General features: G+C 38.1%; 1 protein-coding gene across 2 annotated transcripts; it reads right to left on the bottom strand.

The window, feature by feature from the left end:
• Window positions 1-14,687: 14,687 nt before the first annotated feature.
• Window positions 14,688-20,070, bottom strand: LOC149534771 (uncharacterized). 2 transcript variants are annotated; one of them, XR_016356658.1, is made up of 2 exons: window positions 16,228-20,070; window positions 14,688-14,911 (listed from the first exon to the last, which is right to left on the bottom strand). XR_016356658.1 is itself a non-coding variant. In XM_089803000.1 (2 exons), exon 2 carries the CDS (start codon window positions 19,335-19,337, stop codon window positions 16,776-16,778), a length of 2,562 nt encoding a protein of 853 aa, XP_089659126.1. In that variant the 5' UTR covers window positions 19,338-19,454; window positions 19,560-20,048; the 3' UTR covers window positions 15,925-16,775. The 2 variants fall into 2 exon arrangements, 1 of the variants encoding a protein (XP_089659126.1); XM_089803000.1 differs by lacking the exon at window positions 14,688-14,911 and having other exon boundaries at window positions 15,925-19,454; window positions 19,560-20,048.
• Window positions 20,071-21,265: the final 1,195 nt, after the last annotated feature.

The following is a 21,265-nucleotide window of genomic DNA, read 5'->3' on the forward strand; positions in this document are numbered from 1 at the left end:
AACATATCAGCGAGCCATGATAGTCATCTTCCATGACCTAATCCATAAAACTCTAGAGGATTATGTGGATGATATTTTAGTCAAATCTCTTAATGTCCTTGATCACTTATCTCATCTTGAGGAAGTGTTTGATTGATTGACTAAATATCATCTCATGCTCAATCCTAAGAAATGTGTCTTCGACGTTACCTCGAGAAAGCTCCTAGGATTCATTGTATCATGACGTGGTATTGATATTGTTCCTCAAAATTTCAAAGCCATCATGGATATGGCTCCTCCTAAGACACTCAAACAACTTTTCTATCTTTAAGGGAAACTACAGTTGATCAATCGATTCATCTCCCAGCTCGCTAATAAGTGCCAACCATTTACATATTTACTCAAAAAGGATCAAAATTTTAGGTGGAACCCCATTTGCCAACACAACTTTGAACTAATCAAGCAATACTTGGCTAATCCGCCTATATTGATTCCTCTAGTTGCAGGTTGCCCACTCATATTATACTTCATAGCTACCCCAACAGCACTAGGTGCTCTTCTAGCACAACTTGATGATGTAGGCAAGGAAAGGGCTATTTACTACATTAGTCATACTCTAGTTGGATATGAGCTCAATTATACACCAATGGAAAAGGATTTCTTAGCTATGGTATTTGCCACTCAGAATTTGTGTCATTATATGTTAAGCCACACTATGCAACTAATATCCAAAATTGATCCATTAAAGTATATGTTGTCACACGTAGTGCTCATAGGGTGTCTAGCTAAATGGGTCATGCTTCTCAGTGAATTCGACATCCAATCTATCAACAAAAAGGCTATCAAAGGCTAGGCTATAGCAAATCGCCTGGCAGATGCATCTTTGGTTGTGGATCACCCTCTCATTATGGAATTCCTAGATGAACACCTCTACTTAATAGAAGAACAACCATCCTAGAATTTATACTTTGATGGATCTTACACATCCCATGGATCCAACACTGGCATACTCTTGGTTACACCTTAGGGAGATTATATTCCTAAATCTTTTAAACTATAGTTGTAGTGTACCAACAACATCTCGGAGTATGAAGCCCTTATTGAAGGTCTCAAAATAGTAGTTGAGTGGAACATCATAGAGCTACATGTCTTCAAAGATTCACAACTTATCATCAAACAGGTTTTGGATGAATATCAAACCAAGATGAAAAGTTGCAGCCTTATAAGGAGTTGGTAGACCAATTGAAGGAACATTTTACCTAGATTTAGTTCATATAGATCCCTCGATTGCTAAAAAAGGTAGCAAATGACATGGCCACTATTAGTTCACTTTTGGAGATCCCTCGAGAGGCTATGCAACATGAATTCTTAGTTGAGTAGCTACACAAGCCTACATATGAGAATGATGAATCAACATGAGTATGCATCTTGGTTGGTCCCTAATCCCCATGGTACCACAAAATTCACACTTATAAAATAGTATCATATCTCCCCATCTAACACGAACCCAATGCTAGAACCTCATTCATAGAGCATCCCATTATACTATCGTAGCTCAAACCCTATATCATCATGGCTATGATGATACTCTATCTCTCAATGTTTAGACCAAAATGAGGCTACAATGGCCCTCAAAGAGGTACAAGCCAGACTTTGTGGTATTTACACAAGCAGAATAGTTCTAGCTAAGAAAATCCTTTGGGCTAGATAGTATTTGCCTACTCTAGAGCATGATGCATCTGACTTTGTGAAAACGTGTCTACCCTGTCAACAACATGCTAACCTAATTCAAGCCCCAACTCAAGATCTATAACCTATTGCGCCGCCATGGCCATTTGCGTGTTGGGGGTTTGACCTTGTTGGTGTTATAGAACTTCTTTCTTCAAAAGGACACAAGTGGATAATCACCGCCATCGATTATTTCACTAAGTGGGTAGAGGAAGTCCCTCTTATTATTGTCATAGGAGTTTAAGTATCCAAATTTATCCTCTATCATATCATATGTCACTTCGACATCCCAGCTACCATTTTTACTGACCATGGAGGTAATTTTGAAAATCTCAATATGGAGGAATTGTGCACTTCCCTTCATATCCATCACCATTTTTCTAGCCCATACTTCCCATAAGGTAACAGTCAAGCGGAGGCAACTAATAAAACCCTACTCAAAATCCTAAAGAAATTTGTCAATGATTTTAGCTGTGATTGGCATTTTCAAATCAACCCTGCCCTATGGACCTACCACACCTCGTTTCATACATCCACAAGAACAACCCCATACTCCCTAGTCTATGGTGTTGAAGCAATATTACCAATTGAGGTTGAACTCTCATCCCTATGCATTTCTAACCAGATATCAAATGAGGATTACAAAGTGGCTAGACTTACCCAGCTAGATTTGCTTGATGAGAAAAGGCAACAGACATATGACCACCTCATGGTCTACTAGAATTGTCTCAAGTGCAATTTCAACAGGAAGGTCCATCCACGCCAATTTCAAGGAGACATGGTCCTCAAAGAAAACATGAAGGTCCAAGCACACTGAGAAAAGAAAGGCAAGTTCGAGCCCACATGGCTTGGTCCTTATGTGGTCACAAGTTCTTTTGGTTTAGGGGCATATTAGCTATCCACACTTGAAGGTGAGTTCCTAAATGATCCCACCAACATCATTCACCTCAATAAATTCTATGCCTAAAAATCCTCAGTGTATCCTGCTCCCTCAAAACAAGAAAATGGAAGAGAAAAGAAATGGGGAAAAAAATAGTAAAGAAAAATAAGTGTCCAATGGTGAAAACTTGGCAATTCAAGCAATGTGGATAGGTACCCTAGTGAAAACCTAGCAATTAGGCACCAGGTGTGCTTAGCCTTTTTATTAGCTATCAATGAGCTACATCTCCTCCATCACCCCTTTATAGCTCATCGCCCATCTTCCCATTTTTCAAGGTGTTCCAAGAATTCCATCCTTGCACTCTGAACATTTATTTTCAGCATCCATTAGCTTGGAAAGCCTACCTAGATCACATATTCTTTCATGGTTAGCATATCTATTCCATCCTTGTACCCTACCACATGTATCATATAAGGTGTATTCCATCCTTGTACCCTACCACATGTATCATATCAAGTGTATTCCATCCTTCTACACTACCACATGTATCATATTAGGTGTATTTGATGCTTTGTACCATGTCTCTATATCATATCCTTGTAACAATAGCAGTATTCTATGTACCATACCCTTGTAACAATAAACAATAGGTATTGTGTATCATACCCATGTGACAATAACCGTATTGCATCAATACTACCTCCTCATCCTAATCTTTTTCCCCATTGTATGCACACTCACTACTATCTTCTATCATACATTCATGAGTTGTTCACCCATTGTACAGTCATGCTTGTACATTTTCGAGTCTTATAGTGAAACCCTGTGTCACTAGCCAGTTGTCTATAGGAACGTATAGTTGCCAATTTTGTCATCATCCCCAACATATTGTCGCTAGGTCCTTACAAGATGCATCCTTCCTCATACCTAACATTCGCCTGTCAGTAACCAATTATCCCAATCTGTTTGGCAAAAGATTACTTTATCATGGATTTATTCTTTCTTCTGATATTGGGTTTTTTATGTGTATGTTTATTCAAATAGGTCGTTTCCAAGTGATTTACTTCTTCCCTCCTCATGGTCGCCATGGTCTTCTATATCATGGTGTTTTTTGACTGGGGCAACTCAAAAGCATGGTTTTGACCATGGTCTTTTTCTGTTTATCAGTCAGTCGGATATCACCCTTGCATATTCCAAACATGTGTTCATTCATGATCAGATGATGCAGTTGGGAAATATCATTTGCTTGTGGGTCACCTAGCATTGTTTCCACGTTGATTTCTATGGGACTCATGTATGATGTTGGGGCAATCCTTGCGCGCTTGTTTGAGTTAGTCTTATGTAATATTGGGGAAAAGGCCTTGACGTTCCTAGTAACCTTGGCATGTCCCTAATATTCCTATATCAAATAAAGTGCTCACACTACATGGTGGTAGTTTTTTACGAAGTACCCTACCCTCAAGATTCCAGTGTATCATCTCTCTCGCCATTTTTTGTCCCATATGAAAATAATTGCTTGTTCATACCAACCTCACGCATGTTCATACTAGTCCCCCCTACACCTTCTCTTCCTACATCATACCTACCCTCTCTACCCATGTTCCCTCACAAGCTATTATATACCATGTTCTCACCTTTCATTGTCATCCCAATCTCCTACCCAATCCCATCCCCCTAAGACTTTTACACATGCTATGTTTAAAGTTGTGCATATTGTTCCTCCCTCTTGACCATGGCCCTAACTGATTAGTGATATGTTGCACCATCCTCCTACACCCATTTTTTTTTTTTATCACTCTACTTACCTTTCATATCGTAAATATCTCATCTTACCTGCATTCCCTCAAATCCCTTCTCCTATTTTCTTCATCACTTGCCTCAGCTGCATTCTTTCTTTACATCACCCATCCTTTTCACCTCTTGGATCCTTCTATCATCAGAATCTCTTGATTCAATTTCCTTCTCCTCACACATTGAGTTCATCTTCATTATCATACTCTTACAAATCACAAATCTCTAGGCTACGGTCTCACCATCATCGATTGCATTCTTTATCCTATATTCACCATCCTCAATTGAGTTTATTTATCATATTCCCGCATCATAGTTTTTAATTCCTTTATCATATTTTATCATCATGGCTTATGTGTATTTTTCCTATCCACCATCATAGTGTTAAATTTATTTACCATGTTGTATCATCATAGCTTGTGTTCATTTATCATGTCTATTATCATAGTTTGGATTCATCTTATCATATTTCACCATCATAGATTAAATTCATTCATTACATGTTAGGTATATTTCTCGTATTTCATCTTCTTAATCTTTAGTTCACTTACCATATGTTCTCATCATAGCTTTGAGTTCATTTATCACATTTTATCATCACAATTGGCATCCATTTTTATTATGTTTCATCATCATAAATCTCACATTCACTTTATTATAGTTTGCATTCATTTTATCAAAAGTCATTATCATAGTTTATGTTCTTTTTATCATCTTTTATCATAGTTTAAAGTCTCTTTTTTTAGCATATCCATCATAATAAGTTTGCATCTAGTTTTATTCCATTTTTTATCCTACATTCATATTTCATCTCTTGGGTCATGTTTTTTATTATTATTCTTTTCTAAACATTCATTTCCAATTATATTTTTCAAAAGTTAAAACACATTACATCCATCTCTTAGGTTTGTCTTTTAATTATTTTCTTGGTTATCATAAACATCATCATAAGTACAAAATTTCAAAATATCATCATAATGCACATCACATCCTACATCACAAACACATTAGCACTATCCATACAACTCATCATTAACATCACATCCTACATCACACACATATCAGCACTATCCATACAAATCACATCATAAACATCAAATCCTACAGCACAAATACATTAGCACTCTCTAAACAACTCATCATAAATGACATATCATGCATCACAAACTATCAGGAACATCATGTATCTCACAAACATCACATCCTGCATACAACTATATCAATCTCTCACCTACATCTAATCATATAAACATCCACATTGTAAACAAAATCATGACATCATAAGTCCATACATCCATATCCCACCCCAAGGAATGATTCGGTCTATATATATATATATATATATATATATATATATATATAATATTATCAGCCACAAAGAATAAATAATAAATCACTCCCCCTTGTAAAAATACAAAAGTCCACCATAGTCCACATATCTAGTATCCATATCATACAAATAGCCACATCAATACATTTTTTAAAAATAATATATCAAAAATAGCATATACTGATCTCCCTCATCAGTCACCTCCTCATCATGGGACTCATAGGTATTGCTCTCTGCCCCTGGAGCTGCTAGTGGTGGAGGTGGTGGCCTCATTTTTCCTCCTCCTCATCCCTCCCACTCATCCCCCTATCTTGCCTCTAGCTCTACCCTATGCGCTAAGATCCACCTATCCTCTACGAGCCCCAATGCTCCATCCACTCTCTTCCCCTCCTTGCATGCTTGTATGGGTCCCAATTGTCCTTGACTGTGTCGATCATCTATAATACTTAATCTGATCTATTGAAACTATTGCATGATATCTCCCTCGATAAAACCCTGCTCTCTCCGTCAACTCCTCCACACAACCCCCCCCCCCCCCCCCCCTCGCAACCTCCTCAACTCATCCATACCTCCACCTACCACCATCCATGCTCTCATCGTCACCACCTCCACCACCAACCTATCCCTCTCCTCTTGGATAGTGTCTATCTATGCCTGCAACATCTTCCTATCCAAAGTCACCACCTCTAACCTCCCCTCCAACTGCCTGCCCTCCACCCGTAGTGTCCCGCCCTCTATCCCTATTTTGTTTGCATGTCCCTGTGCCACATTATGCTCATGCCACAGCTATTTTTTCTCTACCCTAAGTTAATCTCTCTTTTGTTGAGTGTCTTGCAGCAATTGGTTGGTCGCCTCATGTGTCTACTACAAGGACATGTATTGGCTCCCCAGTCCATTATCTCCTCCCCCTAACTACAAGCCCCCTCTGCCACTCCCTCCTCCTCCACCTACTGGACCTTATGGCCTCTGCTCCCCCTCTGCCTATGGTCTCCTCTCCACCACTGGCCTCTCCTCTCCCCTCTGTGATTGTGCCCTCCTCTCCTCCTGCCTCAAATCCCTTGCACCCCTCTACCTTTTCCTTGCTGGCCCCTCCTCCTATACCACCACCTTTGCCTGTTGTCATAGTCCCCTAGCTACATATCTACCCTATCTAGCTGCCCAAGCTCTCTCCTATCACCACTACGACTCTAGTCACTTGCGCTCAGCCTATTGACCTTAGCTGCTCAAACCAATCTTGGTACTCCTGCATGGAGCCTGCATCTACCACTCTGCCAAACCGATCCCACTATTGTAGTGCTAACTCTTGCCAGGCTTGTAATAATCTCTCTCTAGAGCGCTGGCCCAAGCATCGACACTAGCTCGCGTGTAACCCGTTAATACCAATTTGGCTCCCCTAGATCCACCTATACCCATCCAAACTATCGCAAGGCCCTATCCAGTCAGTACTGCTTGGAAAAATACTCCCATCACCCAAGAATGAAACATGGTGATATAGTGTAGGGTAGGTGTTGTCCCTCCTCCACCAATGGCCCCAGACCCATGTATGGTCTCTATACCACCACCTGAATCTCATCTATCTGTACTCGCTAGTAGTCTACCTCCTCTATATGATGGTATGTCAATGGCTCCCCCAGCTATACGCAACTGGCTTTTTTGCCTACCTATCCCTCTGTCCAATTGGCCTAAATGTCACGATATGCTCCCACGCCCACACCTGAAACAATGTTGGGAACCCCACACTCCTCTGATGTCATCCTACCCCTAATAGACTATCTTGTGTAGATATCAATACAAATCTGCCAACATCAAAGACCCCCAAGCCACAAGGACTCCAACATCCACTATCCACATGATAGTTAGTATCAAATCCAAGGTGACTCTTGTCCTACTTGTATCTGGGGCAATGTACCTAGATACTAGCTCACATACATAAAAAATAAATCCACCTCTCTATGGCTACTAGGTCCAAGTGCTCATCCAATGGGAATTGCCCCCTCTGAATCTAGTATGCTGCTCCTAGTCCCACTAGTCGCTACACCACTGCCTCTCCTGTCATCTCTCTCGTGCCATCACTGTCGTCCCTCACAATGGTAATCTGAAAATCCTATAAGCATCCTCTAGTGTCACTATCATCTCTCATGTCAATAAGTGAAATGTGCTTGTCTCGCTATGTCATCGCTCGCACAAGGCAGCCACCATCGCCATATAAGTCTATGTATGAGGCAATCTCACCAGGTACCCCAAGTCGATGCCATCAATCCTTGCCCAGTCAGTCGATGTAAGCTACTCTCTGATGCATAGTATAGTCACCTGTCATTCGCGTGACACCAGAACGTCTAGGGACCACTGCACACAAAACCATCAGCATGTCAGTCTTCCTTTTCATGTTTACAGCACCTAACTTCTAACCCCCCCATCCATCTACCCAATCCCTCTTTTGCCTATGCACCTTTCCCTTTTTCCCTTTTTCTTGTGTTCCCGCTATCGCGTTCCTGCAAACAACCGAAACTCACGATCCCGCTAAAACAAGTTATCATGGGATCACTCTTTAACAATTTGACCCCCACAAAACCCTTGCTCGCAGTCCCACAGGCCCATTCCCACACAATCTAAAACCTCGGGATCCCATTGACCCTACTTATCGCAAGATTGTGCTTGGACTTTACCCTCCTGGTCAACCCCTATCCCATTCTCGCATTGACCCTACCCGTTGCAGCAAAATCGCATTTCTGCCACCTAGAGCGCATTTTTGTTGGCAAGAACGCTTTCCTGCTACCAGATTCGCAATCCCGCAAAAGTTGCCTGACTAAATTCGTGATTTCACAAAAAGTGTTTCTACCTCTGATTTTTCCCTTCCCCTCTAGCCATTTCTGCAGGATTGCGATCCTGCAGATCCCTATAGCAATCCCATTGGACCCATGTTCGTAGGATCATGTTTCCTACATTGCGGGAATGCTACAAATACTACGAAATAAAAAAAATTAAAGGCTAATTTTTTGACCTTACTAATCGATCTGGTGTCTGTTGCACTCTTACTTGTCATACCACATCCACTTGATGCTCTGGTCATCAAAGCGTAGCCATCGTATTGACCAAATCAAAGCTCCACGCAACAACATCTCGTCATCTGTATGAGAGCAAATAACCCTTTCTAGCCCCCCTCAAGCACCTTATAGGCCCCCTAGGGCACCCTATTTTCCTCTATGACTCCTCCAGTGACCTCCTTTTCCACCAACTTTATTTATTTTTTACATTTATTATCCTTTCCACCCCCTTTTAATCCTTCTATGTCCTCTTGCTCGCCCTAACTTCTTGCAACTTTTCAAGAAGTCGTCGAGCCTCATTTTCTTCCCCCGTCGCCTTCTTGAGGGGGCATCACACAGTCCATTCTCTCCTCTTCTACTCGAAACTAAGGCAACCATGTTGCTTTAAAAAATCTTCTTTGCGACGTTTACATCCAAACTTCTTTGAAATAATGTTGTTCCAACACTATGTCAAAGAGAGGCAAAATGTAGACACCTAAATCTGATTACGTCACTAGGCAATCTTATTTAGTCATATCTTAGAACATTATTGATTAAAAAATTATTATTTGATTAATTAATCATCATCCCTTAGTTTATTTATTTATTTAATTAACTATAATCCAATTGATAAAATCAAATGATAACCCAAAATCAATTTATCAATTAAAACCCTATTCCTCTATTAAATTAAATAAATCTTCAAATCTATTTAATCTAATCCCACATCTCTCTCTTTATTAAATAAACCAGTTAATAAATTATCCAAACCCCTAAAAACATCCATAAACGCTACCTTTACCCCTAATCCAATCCATTCACCCATACTAACCTCACTTAGCCACCTAACTAACCCATCTCATCAAAGCTAAGCCACTTGCCCTATAACCCCCATTCTAAACTAAGTCTAATCCCCCTCCTAAACATGTGCACAACTTTAAGCAAGGATTAAGACTTGCTAACCCAAGCCAAAGTCAAAAGGTCTTCCTTATCTTCTTCCATCCCTATCCAAGAGCATTAATAACTCTTACATGCCATTAAATGCCTCTTACATCTCTCTTCCACACTTCCTCCCTCATTACTCTCTTTGACCAACCATTATCCCATCCCCTCACACTCATCCTCCTTGTGACAAGTGTCACTCCCCTATTGGCTCCAAATAAGCACAATCCATGTGCTCCCCTTTCAAAGCATCCTAACCCTCCCTCACCATTCTTCCATCCTGACCCTCCATCCCTCTACCCCTTGGCCTATAAATAAAGCCCATCCCTCTCACAATCCATCATCAAATTTCATGCAAACTTATAATGCCCCACTGACCACTGCATCAAAGCCATTTTTAAATCATTACCATGTTAAAATTCACCCAAACCTCCATTGTTGAAACCCTCACCCATTTTCATGCTTGATAAAACACCCCATCCATTGGAAGCTTGAGCATACATCCCTTATCTATGAGGGACATATTTGTGTCATCGTAGGTTACATCCAAGGAGCTTACCATTCTTGGTTTGCCTTCCTTCTTGGTGATAACCTTGGTCCTATCATAAGTGTTAATTGCTTTATAATTGTAAATGCTTTCGTTAATAGTTAGTATTCAATAGTGCACTACTAAATTAGGTGATATAGGTGCTAGGAGCATATACTTTCAAATGGTTGATCAGATGGTGTTTAAAGATGTTGGCTATGCTTGGGGGATGGGAGGAAGTCCCTCGTTTTTTCATATGATCTAGTGGATCTTGTTGGGTTCTTCTTTGCCCTTTAGGGTACATGTTTGTAGCTCAAGCTCTACTCTTCCTATCTTCCTATGGATGTCTTTCTGGTGGCCTTTGGCTAGTTTTTTTATTGCTAATCTATTGTTGAAAATCTATTTGCAACGTTTCATATATGTTAGGTTGCAAATCCCTTTCAAAATCTAGTTGTAATGGGTTTCAAGGGCCTAGCAAAACCTGTTTTACTCAATCATAAACATGAATTCCAATTAGGACAACATATTTTATATTGTTTTATTAAACTAATTACAAAACATTAAGTAATAAAGTAAATGGTTCCTCCACCAACTAATTAAGTTTTTCTTGGAATGTGTTATACTAATCTGTTAATCTAGAACCATAAATGTCTATACCATTAAAATGCACCTTTTCCCTTAGTTTTTGTTAATCTAGAACAATGCTAACAAGCTATTATTTTTCCCCTTACTAAATTCTATGAATGTTTAATTATATAGCCTTAACATAATTTGTATATCAATTTAAATGGTCAAAATAGATATTAATAAGAGAGGCATAAATTGATCAAAATATGTTCACCATTCATTTTCGAATGATAACTATGTATTCAATGCAAAACCTATGAAACAAAATTCCAAGTAAAAACTCTAAAGCATTAAATTTACAACTAAGCAACCATTATCTTGCCTCTCAAGATAAGCACAAGTGAGTTCAACTTTATAATGATTATACAAATATTTAAGCCTTGATCATGTGATATGGCTCAGTGGTGATGTGTGATGTACCCTAACTTTAAGGGTTCATATAGCCATAAATTTGCCATAATTTTACTAAAAATGTTAATATTAGATTCAAAGGTATGTGGGAGGTAAATATTTGTCTAATCATCAATATGGAACAAATGTTTTTTTTTTGTTATATCATAGGAATGAATTTTTTTAAGACTTGTATAGACTATAAACATTAAGTTAGTAAATTTTATTTGCATCATAATCATTTCACACAATGATCTAATGTTTTTTAACATAGTCAGTATGAAAGTGATGTACTCACCTAAAGGCCAATAGAATTCTATCAAATTTTAAACATTCAATTCAACAATTTAATGTCTATTGTCAAATATTTCAAGATAATCGCTAATGAAATCAACCTTACAATATATATATTTCACTGACACTCAAACTTTTGTTTAATGATATAATTAGTATTACATTCATATAGAAGGATTACAAAAATTTTGAAATAAACTTTCGTAATATTCAAACTTTTTGTTTCATTAAATATAGAAGAAAAAAACTTTTGCAAAAAAATATTTCAACCAATATGAAATATGCATTTATAACAAGTTTACTTTAAGATTGGATAACTTTACTAGCATCAAACGCAAGCCATGTGTGATCTAAGATTATGAGAAGTAGAGAACCCTATTCCCTTAATAATAAATAAAGACAATGGCTATGAATCAAAAATATATATTTTACATTTGCTACCAATTACTCTCTCTATTTGTTCCATTAATCTTACAAGGCATTTTAATGGTATAAACATTTATGGTAGAAATGATTAGTTGTGCTCATGTTGAGTTTTGAAACACAATTTGACTATTTGATAAGAAAGTTGGTACATTATGTTAATATAAGAAAAAATATGATATTGCATTAGATTTGTAATTTATTACTATTGATTTTATATGTATTTGTCATAAACAAGACCAATCTATTTTATATTTACATTTAAAATTAACATATCATGTCAAGTCTAAATAAGGTTATTAAGTCCAAATAATATTGTATCACATTTTTGATAGAAGATTTTGAAAAAAAGACCTAATGAGTAGAATTTTTAAAACATATGTTCTATTTATCATATATTTTAAAATCAAACATTATTTTTTTACTTAAACATCAAAATGAATATTTGTACATTCAATTTCAACTTATTAACAATTTATAATACAAATGTAACACAAGGAGACACATCCCCCTCCCAAACCTCAAAGTACTCATTCCTGAGACGTCCCTTGCACCAAGTACTTGAGTACCCAAGTACAACCACATTCATCATTCTACAACCATGCCATTGTTGGAATAGATACTTGAATTTCTATTTTGACTTTGAGTTTTGAATGTTACTATTAAGTACGTAATAGTTACCATGTTGAATGTTCAATGGTTCTAGTTCATGTTGCAATTTGTTATACTGCAGTATTTTAATTTGTTATGTTCTATTGAAACATCATTTCATAACGAGAATTTCAAGTTCGATATATATTCTATACAACACCCCTCCCCTTGCAACCGTCCCCCTACCATCCCAAAAATGAAGCACATTTTTCCCGCATCCCAGAAGCTCATCCCGACTTACCTCAGCACTGGTGTTACATTGCTTTATGCATAGTTTAGTTACATTAAAATTGGCAAAGATCCAACATTATTAGTCTATACGATAAAATAAGAAACCCACGACAATCAAAACCTAAGCCCCATAGTTACACCTAGTCGGTACATCTTTCTCACGTCAAAAAACCAAACTTGTTGATCAAAATTCACTAGTCAAAAAGTAGTTTAAAAGGGGGAGTACAAGTTTTTTAAGGCTTATATGACACAAGATCTTAAACAATCAATATCCTCAATCGATAAACTCAAAATGCCATATATTTTAAATGTTCCTCTCTATTTTGACGCCTTATTTCATAATCCTTATAAATGTAGCTCTAATGCATCTAAAGTGTCATAAATGTCAACCATTTTGTACTTGGCTTCAATAATGGATGTTTCTTTAGCGGTTATTGCATTGTTCTCAACTTTGGGTCCTACAGATTTACTTCGTCTAATGAAAGTGAAAAAACCTGCATTCATTCTTTTTAGTGATCATTGCATTATTCTCGACTTTAGATCCCGTAGACTACTTGATCTCATGAACATAATTAAACAAACTTCATTCATTCATTCATTTAACTAGCCTTTCCATGAATTGTTCTCCCATTTTTAAAATGCAATGTTTAATCGTTTGCCACAAGAACGCCGAATAATCTAGTCCCTGTTATATTGTTTTAAGACCGCTGGGTCCTTGGAACCATTCATGTTTATTAGTCAAATCTTTCCCTCCACAGATTTTGCACATATCTTATTTCACACCCCTTCAAACGTGGGGCTGTGGCTAAAAAGCTTATGGCTTCATCATATGGCTATTAAATATCCTAATACAAACCTACGACAGACATTTTTATTGATATTACCATTATTCATGAAAACAACGGTTAATTGTTCAGTATCTTGTTGAATGTGACAATCCTGAAAGCCAAGTGGTCAGAGTACTACGAACTCCAAAATTATATGCTAGAAGCTGAAAAAGATCTGTCATCTCTTTAGATCCACCTCGAAAGAAGACGATGAGAATCTCAAATGGGCAACATCTCAAGAAAAATAAATATATAATCTCCTCGTGCTTGAGTCAGATCGACATCAATTTGTTCCTTTCCTTCCAATCATTCCACCAACAATTTTATAAAAGTGGGCGTTCATATCCTCCCTTGGATTCAATGCACGTCTATGTATTGCGACTCTTGATCCGAAACAGCTTTACCCATCGCAGTTTTATATAGTTGAGACGATGACACCTGGGAGGTAGTGTATCTTTACACTGAATAGGAATTTCCACTGTAATTTCACTGGATGAGAGTTTCAACTTAATATGAATGAGGTGCAAGGAGGACAACTCTTAAGAGTCGAGGGAAGACTTGCCTGTAGAAACAGTAGATATATAACTGCTGAAACAGATCATGGAGCAGGTTCAACGTACAATTTACTCAGTGTGGCTTTCTTCCTGGGCAGGTTTACGAAAAGAACCAAAATTTGCACTTCAAACCTCTTCAAAACATATCACCCAGCCCATGAGTTCTTCGAGGATTGCAGATTATTATCAGTCGGCAAAAAAATAAGCACCTACAAAAAGTAGAGTTGCATGGAAACCAATATGACAATTATAATAATAAGCATATTTTTAATTAAGTATACATATAGGGGTGTCGAGGATTACTTCAAACGTATTTGTCTATACTTTGGTTTTCACTATTTTAGTTTTTATTCTTTCTGTACCTGTGGTATTTATAAGTACATGCATAGATATTTACATATAGATGTGCAATGTTTTTTATTATTCTTTTCCATTTAGCAAACGTCGTGTTTTCTATCACAAACCGTAAAATATATATAGCAAAAAGAAGCTGCAGTAAACATATTGCATACCCCTCAAATAAACGCCAAAGTTATAGATATTTCTGGATACATTTATCCATGCAATGTCCGAAAGTATCCTATAAATATTAGTTATCCAATATGCAGATTCATGTGTCCAGAGAAGAAAGGGGAACGATCCAGTAACTTATGTTTTATAAATACTGGCATAGTGAAGAAGTGGTTGACAGGGCCCTCCAAGGATCGAATAGAATCTGTGAACAAAAACAAGACAGATTAGACGATGAGGGATAGACATAACTCAGGTGATGCAGCCAACTCGAATGCATTGCAAGATTTTCTTCTATACCTGCTATGTGTTTACATATGCTTAACTGGTTTTCTTAGTGACCTCTTACAGAATATTAATCCATCCACAAGTATTAATTTGACTTGACGTAACAAGACTACAAGCAACCAAAAATATTACTTTGATTGACATAAAACCTGGCACTTAACATAATTTGACTTTTATATATAGAAACACATCTAGATTAGTTCGGCCTCTGTCTTCTCTACATACAATAAAGCAGAATGTACAAATAAGCCGCAGTTTACATCTTGCTAAAAAAGTATCTAACATAAACTGCTAAATCTAACAAATCAGATACATTTGATTGACAGTAATAAATAAAGTCGTATGAATGTTAAAAAGAACTTTTAAATAACAGCATAGCTTTAACATAAATAACACAGTGCAAAGAACTGTTTACACTTCAAATGCTGACCCTGAGTTGTACTTTATTTGTACATGATACATGAGTGATGTTAAACGAAGTATTAGGCAGCAAGGTTTATTAGCCTAGCACAATATATTCAGCTACATTTTATCTCGTAAGACCATACAGTCATTGCATTTTGTATATGCTTGCAGCCTCAATCAGGAGCCATACCATCTAGATGATCTTGTTCACGGTCCAACTAATTACAGAGGTCTACCAAAAGAGTACTTGGTTTTTTCAAACAAATGTGACAAACATCTCTAAATGTTTGTTAACAAATGCATCACAAAAGCAATAAATCTTCTCAATGATAAAGCTGTAAATTTATCTTTGATATTCCATAAAATTAATTCTATTTGGGTAAAAACTGCTTGAGAGACCACCTCTGTATACAAGTCAGATAACCCAAACAAAATTCTACCACTACCTTATATTTCCTCTTGTTTTCTATTAATCATTAAGAAATTATATCGATCCCTCATAACATACCACCATATAGAAGAGAATGCCACTGAATTTACAATTTGAATTCCACGAGAGGCTAATAATTGGTGAAGGGCACACCAAATGGCAAAAACAGTAACTTTTACAGAGAAGGTATTACTGAAAAATATCAAAATAGTTATGCTGGCTAAGATCAGCAAATATGCTTAATCACTGCCATTCAACCATTTGGTGATATCATTCAATCATTCACCCATCCTGCAAAATTTATGACTAATTTTTAAAAACCAAATTCTCAAGTTACTGATTGATACCTATAACTACTACTAAAGAAAAAGATGTCAGCGGAGTATAAAACAAATTACCATAAGAGGTATTTTCCCACATAGCCTTTGGATAGCACAAGTTAATTTATGGTTCTCGAGTGGAAGGCAAAAATAAATCACATTGTATGATGTGAAATGATGCAAAACTTCGTCACATTTAGATTGCAAGAATTCGTAACTCCATCCTCCTGTTGCTTGTCTTCAACCAGCAAACTCAATAAACTACAGACTGCATAAATTCAAAGTCATTGCTTGGCGCAAGATACAGATTTTCTCTACCAAATATGCGAACAAAATTGAGACCTCAAAGTCGTGGCAACGCTTCCATCAAATTGAAAGATATGCACCCTGCCCTATTAATAGGATATACAAGTATCTGCTCAGAGTTAGGACACTATGCAGAGTAGCTCCCTCATCAAAAAACATAAAGAATGTCTCAAGAGGATCAGTTACCATTATAACTGTCAAACTGTATGGTACATTCATATTTTCCATAGAACAGGTCCAGGTCCAGGTCCAAGCCATTAAGACTGGAAGTCGTTGCCATCAGAAAAATCCAGTATTCTTGTTCTGCTCTGCATTTTTCCTCACCTACAGTCCTCAACTTTGATCACCTGGAGCAATTCCAATGGAGTTGCTGCAGGATCCAGTTCCATACATCCTTTCGGTATATCCTCAGCTTCCGTTCCAGTAAGTATTCTTGCAGGAACCTGATGTGAAAATCTAAAAAGCTCTTTCTTTGGCACCCATCGAACTGTCTCGGGATCTGCTTGTTTTTTAAACACAGTCTTGTATCCAGCAATTTTGACAAGAGGAATGACACTTACACCGAGCTCCTCTGTGAAATCAGTTACAACTTGTACCATATCATACTTGTGTCTGACTTCTGCTGGAGTAGATTCACTCCAAGTAGGAGACCATTCACGATAAAGAGCCCAAACATCATCCTTTCTAGGGAAAATTCTTATAACTCCCCTAGGAACCTTCTCCCATCTAATAATATGTGAAAAAACATTGAGATTATCTTGGTTTCTCGCCCTCCCTGCTCTAAAATCTCCAGACGTTTTTGTAAACCCAGCATCTATCCAGTCAATAGGAGCAAGATCATTATTGTTCTTTGCATCCAGCCAGCTAATTTGAAGTTTGAATGGGTTATGAGAGGCAACCTTTTGGATCAGTGCATAAAACCGGGGCATTCCATCATCATCATCATATGCAGCCCACACTTGATTTTCCTGAAAGTGTTCTACTGTCCGATCTCTGTCAAAATCATAAAAATCAGGATCTGGAACCGTCATAATCACAGGATCAGCAACCTTGGCATCTGGGTCATCTAAGGAATTTCCTGAATGAGTAATTTCATTGAGTTTAGTGTCCATTCTTGCATTATCTGATTTCTGCACTCCAGGAATGTTTTGAGTTTCTCTTGTCTCACTTCCAACTGGCTTTGACTCTTCCTCACTACCAGCAATCGGTGAGGAAGCACTTGCCCTAGCTGCTGCTGCACACTCTGCTGTCCTTTTCAACTCAAGCAGATGTTTTCGGATATCCATCCTTGTCTTCTCCATCAACATATTACGGATGTCTTGTGGTGAGAAATCCCTATTCCATTGAGGCTTGCCTAGTGCTTTGTTAAATTTACTTACATTTGGGATCTTGATATTAAATGACTCCCAGACTCCTTGCTTCTGCTCACTTTTATGTGGCCCATTATTGCCATTGTTTGTCTTTTCGCCAGCAGCGACTCTGATGTCAAAATTCATCCTGGGCTGATAAGATTTCTGCCCTGGTGTACCAAATGCACCTTTTCCATTCATCTCCACCTGCATAGCCATAAATTCTTCTTCATCTTCATCATCCGAAGCATCATCAGAATCACTATCTGTTTTGCGTTTTCTCTTCTTCTTGGGCTTAGGCACACCCTTGGTAGCTGCCATTTGCACCGAAGTCCCCTGATTTGTACCAGAAAATATACTTGCAGGTACATGCCTCGAATGTTTTTCAGCTGAAGATTTTTTTATGTGATTGTTTTTCCTCTGTACTTGATCCTTCATTTTTGCTGCTGCCTGAGCCTCCTCGCGCTCTCTTCTCACTTTCTCATAAGTCTGCTGCACAACATTGGCAGCTGCAGCTGCTGCTGCAGATGAGACAGTTGCCGGACCAACTGGCCTTGTAAAAGGACGCCATGGGTTATTAAGATTTTGATACGAATCAACCCTTGCCCCACTCCCAAACCCTGCAGTTCCAGTGCCATACGCGGGGTGGTTTGGATACTTTTGCTGCCCGTGGCTGGGTCGGGGATTAGATGACCACTGGAAGCCAGGAGGAGTGGTTTCGCTCATGTTGTTTGCTATTGTCTCTACAGCACAAAAAGCCTTCTGGCAATTGGGGCACAACAGATTCTGATTTTCATACACTCGGTGATACTCGTACTGCATCTTGCAAAAAGGACAGGCAGTCCAAAATGTGGGTGTCCTCTGCTGAGTGGGAGGTCTTGGGGCAAGTGGAGTTGGCCGAGGCATATGAGCAGGAGGAGGAATATGTGTAGGAGGATGAGCAGTAGTAGGAGGATGAGCAGACGCTGTAGTAGGAGGATGAGCGGTCGTTTGAGCATGGGCAGGTGGCCGTGTAGTGCAACGAGTGAAATTGTTGAAAACATTGAAATTATAGAACCCATTATTAACACTCGAAGCATTACCATCAGGACATGTGGTCGACGCTGGTTTCTGTGATTGCGAAGGCCTTTGTTGAAACCCTTTCCTTTTCTGATCATAAGAGAGTTTCTTCGCTCTGTCTGAGAGTACGCTCCACGCCTCAGACAAAATCTTGAAAGCACCATCTGCTCCAACAGACTTGTTCTTATCCGGATGGAGTTGCAAAGCCAATTTTCTGTACTGCTTTCTCACAGTGGCTTCATCGGCAAATTGATTAACATTAAGTATCCCATACCAATCCATGTCCCCATTGACTTTTTTCTCCGCAGCAATGTGGACCTCCAAAGCAGCCATCATCTGGGCCAGCCCATCCAACTCAGGGTACAAATGGTGTGCTTTGAGAGCAAACTTTTGAGCACCCATAAGGTCTTTTCCAGCAAACTTCTTCTCAGCAATCTCTTTTGCCCTTACCGCCTCATCCTTATTACACTCCATTGCCAATTAATACTCTCCTACGTATGAGCACCCAATTCGTTTAACCAGCCTACTGTCTAATGTTTAGTGTGTAACATATACCGTCTCTTCCAGACTCTCATCACATCACCTACCACACTAAAACGTTCCCACGCACTATTTCACAACAGGCCCTCGTCCGAAACTAAAACTTAGGGTTTCAACAAGAAATTCAAAATTCACAGAAGCGAAGCATAGGGGTACCTCTAAAATTGAAAGCACGATTCGAACTGAAAATCCGGATGCACCTCTCGCCAAAGACAAACATGAAGCCCGCATGCAGCAGATACGAACACAACCCCAGCCAGAAAATCCTTGCCATTCATTCCGTGCCAAAAAATTGAAGGCTGATCTACATGAACCCTCGGAGGAAAAGATGAAAAGCAAAACCCTAGGCGGATGGATCTCCGTCTCCTCTGCACCTCCCAGAGCCAAAACTAATTCAGCACAATGCTCCCGCCACCCGCCGAAAGATATCTCCAACGACGCTGTCGCAGATTTTGATAAAACATATTAAATGTCTCCGATCAAAGAAGATCAGAGCACAACACCTCCATAACCACACCTTGCCATTTCCATTTGCAATTCAACTGCGAATCTCTCCTCGATTTGAAACACCCACAAACACAAAAACTAACCCCGCTTTAACCAGACCTCTTAACCTTCGGTCCTCCCACTCCTCCCTCAAAAATTCAAAACTTTAAAATACCCAAAATAAATTTTTATGAACGCTACCATGTTTTTCACTTTCTCCATTACTTAGCATCCATACACCTTAACTCTAGTCCATGGTGAGGTTAATTTTGCTACCTTTAACTTCACCCTCTGGTTACTTTGTAGCCATGGTGAGATTAGAGTTGCTCACTTTTAACTTCATTCTGTGGTTAGGTTGTAACGATGGTGGGGTTAAAGTTGCTCCTATTTAACCTCACCCTGTGGTTAGGTTATAGCCTTGGCTTTGCTTTTTCCACTGTAACCATCTTGTGGATGGGAAACCTTGTGCTTACGGTTAGAAAATAACCATGGTTAGTTTAACTCGGATTCACTCACCCCTGGTTTGAGAAATATTTGTTATGATTGTGGAACTCATTAATTTATTAAAAAATATTGAAGTATTCTCTTATTTGTTTATGTTATTTGGTGGGGCCTACCCCATTTAATAAGGGAAAGCAAAATGTGTAGGGCTTTCTTTGGTGGGGGGGTTATCTTGCTTCTAATAGGGTAGCAGTTTTTAGGGTTTTGTAAATGCGATATTTTTTTATTAATTTTAATTTTAAATTAATTTATAAGCTGGTCCTACCATATGAGATTTTCTTAATGTATTTACTGATATGTGAGTAGGTAAAATATTTCTCTAATGCCAACGCCCCTTAACTAGTGAAGGGGTTGAGCATTTTTCTCTCTAAATTAACAAGTTTATTGATCACAGTGGTAATTTTTAAAATTGATATTTATAGATTTTAACAGAGAAAAAGAAATTTATGGATGAAAATTATAAACTTTGTGATATTTTGGATTTATTTTTATTGGGTTGTTCTTATTGGTAATATTATTTTTATTAAAGTTGGTAATTTGTATTTTATCCATATGTTTTCTTGGGTCAAATTTTACGTATCAAATCATCATAGTATTTTCAAAATCAAATGTAAATGTTTAGCTGAAATTGGCTTTGTCAAATCAGTTGTTACTTGGTACTTGTCAGCTTGAATGCAAGATGTGCTAATTTGTGTGATAAGATGGTGTTGTAACAACTCCAAAATCTACATGCTTGTAGTTCTATTATGTAAAGCATGTATAACTAAATGCAAATAGAATATCATATATAGTGATTACATCTAAATCTTATTACAAATCTAGTTCTTTTACAAGTCACATTTATCAGTATTCTAATTACAACATGCCCATCACAA

This window comes from Cupressus sempervirens, chromosome 10 (genome assembly GCF_028749045.1).
Source record: "Cupressus sempervirens isolate cs-2001-9-10 chromosome 10, ASM2874904v1, whole genome shotgun sequence".
Classification (NCBI taxonomy): domain Eukaryota; kingdom Viridiplantae; phylum Streptophyta; class Pinopsida; order Cupressales; family Cupressaceae; genus Cupressus; species Cupressus sempervirens.

Excerpts from the sequence above, each read along its gene's own strand:
- LOC149534771 (XM_089803000.1), bottom strand. The coding sequence starts at position 19,337 with ATGGAGTGTAATAAGGATGAGGCGGTAAGGGCAAAAGAGATTGCTGAG.